At 33.3% G+C, this 10,178-nt stretch overlaps 1 protein-coding gene across 1 annotated transcript; it reads left to right on the top strand.

Annotated features, from left to right (window-relative positions):
* The first annotated feature begins 3,119 nt into the window (after window positions 1-3,119).
* On the top strand, window positions 3,120-9,080 carry LOC128166449 (uncharacterized). Its single transcript, XM_052831624.1, has 2 exons — window positions 3,120-3,531; window positions 8,020-9,080. Exons 1-2 carry the CDS (start codon window positions 3,471-3,473, stop codon window positions 8,394-8,396), a joined length of 438 nt encoding a protein of 145 aa, XP_052687584.1. The 5' UTR covers window positions 3,120-3,470; the 3' UTR covers window positions 8,397-9,080.
* The last annotated feature ends 1,098 nt before the right edge of the window (window positions 9,081-10,178 follow it).

Here is a 10,178-nt window from a genome sequence, read left to right as displayed (position 1 = left end):
ATACATTTTAAAACACACAGAATACGCAGGTGTCCTTGGCATTTTTTAAATATGCATTTTGATATCTATGTACCGGAAAAAACAGTCATGTTAACTATGTACATGTACTTTGAATTTCATTTAAGAAATTAAATTGATGGTGGCAAATATTTTTACATATTATTAAAGAGTGTATACAAGTCAGTCATTGCGTAAATAGATGCCTTAAAAATATGATATTTTATGTGTATCAAACTGTTCATATCCTCTAACACAAGGGTGGCAAAATATTTAAATATATTATTAAAGAGTGTATACAGGTTAGTTATTGCGTAAATACAAACCTTAAACATATGTTAATTTTATATGTATCAAACTGTTAGATATCTCGTAACATAAAGATTCTTTAGGCACATGTATCATCATGTATAATAAACTGAATGATTAGCAAATCGATAACAGGAATAGTTACATGAAATCGACATTGCTGACCAGCAGCTTACAACGGGTACTACTATTGGCTTGTCACTGAAACATCAATATAAACATTGCTCTTGATTTCAGATAATGCGGTTGTTTTCATTATCATGATAGAAACATTTCTAAACTCGGTCGCTGTCAAACAAGATATTTCAAATTCGTGTTATGACGTCTTGAGCCAAATAAAAGTACGGTTTTTACATTCCGACATACATGTCAAGCTTTTGATTGTTCGTTATCTTTAATTAGTAATATTGAAATCCATATGATTGAAAACTCGCTCGCAATTACATATTGTAAGGACTCGCCGAGAAAACAATTTATATTGAAACAAGTATAAATCTCTAGCACGCCACATGCGTCAGAAAGGTGAAAGCTCACTCGTTATTATAGAATAATTAAATTGATTAGGACTTCCTGAGTTCATCACGGCTAGGCTTACCCGCAAAGAACCACAAAGACTCCGCAAAAAATATGACATGCTTGGTTCGTCGGCTCATCATTTCGCTCTGGCGTTTTCCTATGGGAGCCAAGTTTTATGGTTTAACAATAGTGTCAATTGAATAGCCAAACAATGTGTTCACTCATCGGGTGGGGAATGCTTTATGCTTGGTGTTGCTAATTGAATTATTGCTTCGATCGGTCATTCCTATAAAATGATGTTGATGAGAGCACACATTTGATTTGTTTTTTTCTAAGATTAAAGAAGCACTACAATACATGAATACTGTACTTTTTAAATGTATTTGTTATTTTTAAACTCAACTGGAATTAACTTTGACTGCATATGACTCATGCTCGGGGAGACAGTGGATCCTGGCTCTCCATCTCGTGAGAAATTCGAATGCACCTAGTAAAATTACCGAAAATAAGCCTCGGACTCTCTGGCAAACTTAAGTATCCATCGATACCCCCCCCCCTCCTTCCTGGACAAAGTAGGGGTACTGTGAGCGGGCTCACAATTGATACCCCCCGCTAAGGAAAAAACCATAACGCGTACAGAAAATATTGGATGAATCTATTTCACCGTCCATTTTCTATAAATAACAACTGCTCTATTTTTTTAAACTGTTAATGCTAATATGAGTAAACAAACCAATTTCTATCCTTTAATTCCATTTTATTTTAAGTTAACTGTTAATGGATGAGGACATTTGCATCCTTACGTTAACAAGCATGACTCGAATCAAACGAAATCCACATGTCAAGCAGCCATTTAATATTTAAACATTTTGAATTATTGGTATACTGAGCCCGATTTTTTCCGGAAATTTTTTTTTCCACACTTCTTTTTTTTCAAACAAAAAATTCATCGCGGCAGGCCATTTTCAGAGAGACGAGGACGAGAATCTAAAAATAATTTGATGTTGCCTGAGACAAGCAAGATTTGTATCAAATTTTAGCTTCTAAAAATTCCATAAACACAAGACATGACACAGGAGGAATTAAGCATTTTTGAAACAATGACCTTCAACTTCCTCAATTGATCTTGTGTCAAGGTCATGACACACCCTCAGGTTATAAGCCATCGTTATATGAATTAAGAACGTCAATATTTGTCCATAAGAAAGATATGGACCGTACATGAATTTTGCACTTTTCCTCCAGTGACCTTGCCTTTACCCAAATGACCTTGGGTCAATGTCATGACACATTCTTTGGTCATAAGCCATATTTCTGTGAAGTAAGAACATTCAATGCTTCTACAACAGAAAGATATATACTGGACACGCATTTTGCACTTTTTCTGCCATTGATCTTGCCCTAATGACCGTGGGTCAAGGTCATGACACACCCTTAGGTCATAAGCAATCTTTGTGTGAAGTAAGAACTTCCAATGTTTCTCCATAAGAAAGATATCAACCGGACACGATTGCACAGACGGACGGACAGACAAGGTGATTCTTATACCCCCCCCCCCCCCCAACGATACAGAGGTACATGTATTCTATGTGCAATTGTCATCTCAATCCGATTTTAAGTGACACAACCAAAATATCAGTCTTGAACTAGATTTTAATCATTTAAAGAACACGTCTTATTTTAAAAACCGTTTCCTCACTAATAACACTTTGTATTTTCGTGTATCGGTGTAAGAGACAATTGAGCTTTGTTTTTGACAAGGAACCATGTCTTTAAGTTATTAAAGAATCACACTTTGTACTGTAAAGTCGAAGCTTAGGAGGAAATTGGTCGTTCTTTCAGCTGTCATTTTACTTATTCTGAACTATCTACTTATAGTCAGCATGAAGTATCAGCACACGATCACGTCTCGTTAAATACTCGAAGGCCCCAAGCAAAGTACATATATATCGTTACTTAAAACAATATATTATGTCTATATTCTATTTGTAGTAAATCTACAAAGTATACCACAACTCTCACCAGACAACCATTTTTAGCGATCTTAGCGCGAATAATTTCCCAAATTGCTTTTGGTTGCACCTATTATGGATATAATTGAAAGCAACGATAAATCTCGGACCTGTCAACTACAACGTGCCGAGGAGCATCCCCACCTCCTACTACTCGATCAACGAACGATAGCAAATTTAACATTATGGTCATTGTCTTCCTCCTCCCGTTAATTACCCGCCAACGAGACGGGTGCGAAAGGGGGACGGGTCTAGGATGCGCGCGTTGTTATAAAAACCAATCGTCTTCGACATATGTCGATTACGGTTCACCACGCCACTTTATCTGATTCTAAAGAGACTCTCTGCAACGCGAATTTATCACATTTCGATGAGAAGCAAACATCTTTAACAGTATTTGACGGTCCTGACGTTACAACGACGACGTAACAATTATTTTTTGTTTCATTCCACGTGGCATCGAAAGGAAATCAAAGAGGTGCATATTTTACTGACTTTTGTCTTTGATGGTATTCAATAGGCTTCGTTGTGATAGAAGGAATCTTACGTGTATTTAAACAACTGCTACTGCTTGATTACAGAAGCTTCTATTTCCTCGTATTGGGAGACTTCGGAGATAAAATAAAAAAAGAACTGATGGAATTAACTGGAAACTGTTGCATCATGTCGTTGACTGTGGTATTTATGATTGCACAAGGTAAGATTAAAAAAATTTTACAATATTTTTTTTTTGTTTCAATTTAGAGGGATTTCTTTAACAGCTTCAGCTAAACAAAGTAATAATAAAACGCCCACAAATATGAACCACGTTGGGAAAACTTTTTGATATTCCAACATAGTTAACTAAGTATTCTATCAATCTCTGGCGTACATTAATTTCAACTCTTGTCTTGATAGCGTATAATTATGACTCCTTTGGCGCGAAAATCTCTCCATGGGTAATGAAAATTGCGATAAATTGACGGCATGTACAGCATAGGAAAAAGCTTGTTAGCCAAAGGAAAAAGGGTTCTGAGGCTTAGAGGGATCAAGGTGACAATTTTACAGGATAATATGAGCCGACGGAAAAACAATATCCCCCGCATCAGTATTATATATCAGGTATCGACTCTTCCACAGCCTGCTTCTGTAAACACTGGACAGACATCTTAACACTGATCGGAAATACCTTGAAAATGACCGTATTTATGAGGCTTTTGTCGATAAAGTTCTACTAGTCGTTAAGAATAAAAAGTAGTCCAAAACATTGTCATCATTAGATTTAAGTTTATTTTATGAGAAGTTTATTGTTTATCATTGAATACTCGTCTAAAAGATTAAAGTACATGTAATTACCGACTATAGAGGAAACTTTTTTTCATACTCATACATTCATAATTTAACTTAAAATTGCTGAATTGAAAATTAAAATCCCTTGAAATTAAACACAATCATAGAATGCTGTTCTGTGAATGTTTTTAATTTCAAGCTAAATACCTTTAAATGTTCTGAACTTAGGTACATATTTTCTGTAGAAATGGTCGCTTTCAGAATCACGTTCTGCGGAAGTTAAGCTTATTTTATTTCTGCGTCAGATGATTAAAAATCAGCAAGTGAAGAATTAGGAATCAAGAGTTGCGTGATTATTGTAATGAAACAAAAGGTGAGACCCTCGCTCAAGTGCACCCTGGGCTACAAAATGAAAAAGGCAGGAAAAACGAATTATAATCTATAGCCTGCATCAAAAGCAATAAAAAATGTTGATAGTTTTACACAAACATCACTGATTTAAATATAATTTACTTTTATAAGTATGAGTCCGTTGAATTATGTTATATTGCAAGATTGAACACTTCATTTCTCGATATAATTAACAGCGCATATACCTTTACAGGGATTTTCATTTTGATAGGCGCATTAAAATACTACATGCCATGGAATACATTATAATTATGTTAGTTAAAAATGGTGTGGTATAAGTACTATATATATGACTTACTATTCAAAGTACACTTTCAACTAAGACATATGTTGTACATGCATGTATCTTTAAACTGGTCCGATTCAATACATTACTTGTATCGCTTTGGGTGAAAAAAAAATGTATGATTACAAACTATAAATATTAATCGTCAACAGGTGTAACTTAAAGATTATTTTTGTTAACTGATATAAATTTTGAAATACATGTATGTTATTTCATTTTATTTTTGTTTTGTTTATTCCCTTCCCTTTTGATTGTTTGCTGATTGAAACTTATTCATTAAGCACAGATGAGTAAAATTTCAGATTTGCACTCCATATTGAACCATACAACTTTCGCCATTTGCAAGTTCTAAATTGCATTATGATTTTCATGTATTATGTCGATATCAATCAATGCTGTAGTCGTAACCCCCCCCCCCCCCCTTAAAAAATTTTTTTAAAAAAATTGGTATGTAGTCGTACGTACAGCTAGTGTATGTTGAAATATTTCATTCAGCAAATTTTCCTAGATATTTCTGCCAAAGCATTATCTATAAAATCCTTTAAATCAAATGTTACAACGCGGAGTAGAACAAACTTTGAGTATGTTTGTTTACAATAAACCTATACACTGTACCTCAATTTTCTAGTAGTCAATACAGAGGTCTTCAAAACAAAATTAACTGTTGATGTTTTAAACTATGATCAACTTTTCTAGAGAGTGGACAGGTACATGTAACAGAGTTTACAGTGAATATATCAGACTATGTCATGTGTCATGCTCTTAAAAAAAAGATTACGTTGGTATTCGTTTTAAGATAAAAGTTACCATGCGTTAAAGTCCGAATCAAAAAAATGTCCAAAAACTTGCAACGAATGATTTAATACAGAACTTGTAATAACATCATGATAAACATGAAACAGTTAGAAATGTGAACACGAATTTGGTAAAATATGAAAAACTTTGGTGGTAACTATAAACGTGTTACATTGGTTGTGTATTTCATTTAGCGTATTTAGAAAGTGGCTTCCGCTAAATCAAAAACTTGCTTAATGCCATGGATATTTGTATAAGAATGGGTGCATCCAGAAAAACGCTAATTCAAATCCCCGCTAGCATGTTAAAATATCAATTTCCGCAAAATATCTTGCACGCTAAATGCAACATATTTACAATACTTTTTCCTTCAGAAGAGATTTTAAGAAACTGTCAACATGCCTTCTGATATAGCTACAATGACCCGAAAAATCCCTTCTCCTCTTTGGGGTACAAAGTACCAAAAATAATTACATAATCTGATCAAATATTTAAAGCTATACTAATTAAGAAGACGAAATTGTTATTATGTGTTTCTTTTTATGCACTATTCCTTATAAATCCCATTTTAACTTTAAGTAGCAATTGATGTTCATTAAAACATATACAGACAAAATCATTTAAAATACTCAAGATTTAAAAAAAATAAGGATGCGCTGTCAACAAGATGAATGACAGGTGCATGGATTCCCATGAACCTCAAGTCTTTCGACATAACTTTTTGTATTTCTCAAAGATCATTTAACGATGATTTATTTCGAAAATACTGGAGGTTTTACGAGTTTAACCGGATTATGGCACAATCCAATACATCGATTCACAGGAAGTGTGATTCGACGCTGTAGATCGAGATTACGAGCTGCGAAACACCGCTTTAATTTTCTCTCTTTCTAATCATTCTTGATTGACATCCCATTTAACATTCAGAAACGTCGGTTAGTCTCGGATTTATCGTTCTCTCGTAAATATAGAGGCCATATTCCTGGTACATCGTATTTCCATTGATAGCTTTTGATAAGTTCGTTCAAAAGCAGCATTATTCATTGGAGGTGTTCGATTATACTGTTTTGAATAGAAACATTAGTTCATTGTTTCTGTTAGACATCCAGTACCCTAACCCTCATCATAAACTGACTATGAATATAAAAATATTGACGAGTTATCGGGATTAAAGACAGTTGGTTACAATTTTATTTGCAAGGCATCACAAAAGACTAGTGGGAATTTTGCACAATGTGAATGACAACTGAGAGTTATTGTTTCTATATACCTGTCAGGTAAAATGGCAAATGTCAAACAATGCTAATCATAACACTCCGATCTTCAAAGTCAAATATTTATACGCATTTGTGCTGACATTGTGACTCGTTAGTGCATGCTAATACTCAAACATTAAATAAACATTTATCTATGTCTCTTTATTAATTTAAATAAATACAAATAAATGCTACAGCTACAATATGTGAGTTGCACATTTTCTTTATATTTCTTGCTATGGTGATTGTGCATCGTTTTAATTCAGACCAGATTAGCATGCACGCACTGTTTTTAGCGCGGGTTTCATGCGCATGTACATGTAATTTCGACAAAGAAATGAACTACTAATCGAACAAAGAACAATACATGCAGGTCACGTTGTCATCGAGCTCGAGAGACACTTTATTTCATATTTCAGCCTTTTTAATACCACAGTTAGCCAAACAAAATTATTTCAATTCATTAAAAGAATTAAATGAATAAATGAAATAAACAGAAAAATGGTTGAAAGAAGGGAGCGCGTAGCACCAATACTGTTTCTTCGATAATATAATGATGCGTCATATGTTTAAAGTAAAGGAGACTTGCATGAATAGTTGAAATAATCCAATGGTTATCTGAATGCGTCCGGTGACATTTACAGATAATATAACACTTTAACACATGGGTGCGTTGATAACTTCATTTTGATATATATATATATATATATATATATATATATATATATATATATATATATATATATATATATATATATATATATATATATATATATATCTTATCGTTGTGTTATCCAATATCATGTCATGTTTTTTTTTTAATCTGAATCTTCCAAATCAAAACCTTTATATTTTGTCAGTCGTTGTGTTCTCTGTTTTATCCAAGTGTTTCATTTACTGATACTTCTCAAATATCAAATATACACGCGCAGGTCAGAAACTACTCACGTGCCGTTGACGTAAAACAATGCAAACTATTTTGTAGTTATATCTTACTTATGTTATGTGAATTTGTCCAGAAAGTTTTTGGATCGTTAAAAAAAGCTCTAATGTATTTATATTGATGAAGCAAAAAATGTTTTAAGAATAAACAATTACTCTATAATTATATTAAACAGATAGTACAAACAAACAATGATTGACATTATCACTTTCTCTTTTCGCACAGGATCGAGTGGGTTTTCTATATCAGGAAGCAATGAATTACGCAAGAACGCAGATGACACACTCCTGAACTTGATAACAGGAATGTACAGTGCAGGCTCGTACAAACCTGATGAAGAATCGCAAAAGCGAGGACAAGGATGGGCTATTTCGTACGGTAAAAGGGCATCACCGGGATGGTCTATAACGTATGGCAAACGTGACTCCATGGACGATTTCCAACAGTTTTCTGCAAAAAGTAGACCCAGATATATCATCACCAAACGTGCTACACCTTTTGGAGTGTCGGGCTTTCACTGGAACCCCACACCGAACAAGCGACAGCAAGGGTGGCATATTGCATATGGAAAGCGATTTGCCACTCCACTATACAGGCGATAACGTATTTCATCATAAGTGGAATGTGATGAAAATATGACCAATCATGAACTGAACATTGAATTCTGCGCTCATATCATCTTTAACATGTTTCATCTTACACCAAGAAAAAAAATCGTTAAATTTCGTAAAATGAGTGCGATGAGTGATAAAGTCAAATACTAAAGTATTTTTAGATGATTTTTTTTCTTGAAGATTGCTACAATTCACCAATTCCGCGAAAGTGAATTTGATTGAACATGCAAAAAAACTAACGTAGATAATAAAATTCCCATTTACTGTAAACATTCATATTTGATATCTCCTTTATTAATTGAGAATTATTCATTCATTAAATGAATAAGGCGTGAGTGCTGTTAAGTTACAAATTCTACAAAATTTAAACTGGTAAAGTAAAAATGATTTTAATTCGAAATATCTTCGAATGCCCGTTCTATGCAGTACATATATAAAGTCAACGCAAAATTATCATTATTAAGTGCGAGACCGTACTTACGAGTTGCAAAAACACTGTAATTTACAAACTGTAGTCAACTCAACATAGAACTGCGTTTAAGTGTAAAAACCATAATGTTAATTGATGTCTACAAACTATAGATTTTATGGGTTTTACACCTGAATGGTTGAATATCAGTGTAATGAATGATTGTTTTATTTAATTCGCAAATAAGATGTTTGTAAAATCCTTCTCACGTGTTGTTTGTTTTAGGACACTCAAAGTGCTTATGTCCTTTTGCATTAATAGATTTTGGAAATTATTTTGGCTTCTTTAAATGATTTCGCAATAAAATTCCATTTCTTTCAATAATTTATTAAACTGAAGTCATTACATTAAATAGATTTAAGATTCCAGCATCATTCTCTTTAGGTTTATGATGAGAGTGAAATTGTACTGTAATTATACTGATAAGCAAAGTATTTTAATGGAATGATTACATAAACGACTATAAAATGTTGACTTGTGTAAAATTTCGCTGATTTTACTCGAATTCCCAAGGATGAGAGAGAAGGATTGAATAAATAGTAACATAACATCATACAAGTATGTAATCACTTTTTTGTAAAAAGGTGAATAAAATTCGGGACTACATAATTCAGCGTTATTCCTCAACACTGCATAAAAGGGGTGTCGATTGTTTATAAATACATCTATTATTCGCCAGCACACAGACCATGAAGAGTAAACACCGAAAATTAACATTTTACATACTCATTCCTGCACCACTAAAACTTAGTTTAATCATGACCCACACCGATATTTTTCATTCATTCGTCTATATTGATGATACTTATTGAACAATTAAGTCGTTTAGTTTTATCTTGACATGTAACACCTATCCATGTCTGTTTTAATTGTATAACAGATCTAGAGCTCATAAAAACGAAATTACAAAGTTATTATTTAAAATATCCTTTTTTGTTTTGTTGAAAGCTGTATTTATAATAATAGTGTAATATTGTGGACGGAATATACTTTAGGTATTGTCTATCTAATTGCATCGTGCGAACGTATGAAGAAAATTTAATGCATTGTATTCATTACTGAGCAAGAGAACGTGTGTCAGATCTAGAGTAAGATTAACAGGATGAATCTTGGATTTTCTTGATGTGTGGAAAAACTCTTCCATTGCACGATGTGGTGTACAATAGTATTGTAAATGTTCTCCTATAGAACGCCCGTCATAGAACTTATTCAAAACGGGCTTTAAAATCCTCCTTATTTATATATTCAATAGCGCTCTGTCCGAATATAACAGTCCTTGGAACAATTGAAAGCATTTTAAC

Source organism: Crassostrea angulata, chromosome 1, assembly GCF_025612915.1.
Source record: "Crassostrea angulata isolate pt1a10 chromosome 1, ASM2561291v2, whole genome shotgun sequence".
Classification (NCBI taxonomy): domain Eukaryota; kingdom Metazoa; phylum Mollusca; class Bivalvia; order Ostreida; family Ostreidae; genus Magallana; species Magallana angulata.
Note: the sequence above shows the minus strand (reverse complement) of the source record. Positions and strands in the feature narration are given on the sequence as shown.

Bases quoted from the DNA above. Each gene is read 5' to 3' on its own strand.
- LOC128166449 (XM_052831624.1), top strand. From the start codon at position 3,471: ATGGAATTAACTGGAAACTGTTGCATCATGTCGTTGACTGTGGTATTT. The intron at 3,532-8,019 runs GTAAGATTAAAA...CTTTTCGCACAG, and splicing joins GGTATTTATGATTGCACAAG to GATCGAGTGGGTTTTCTATA.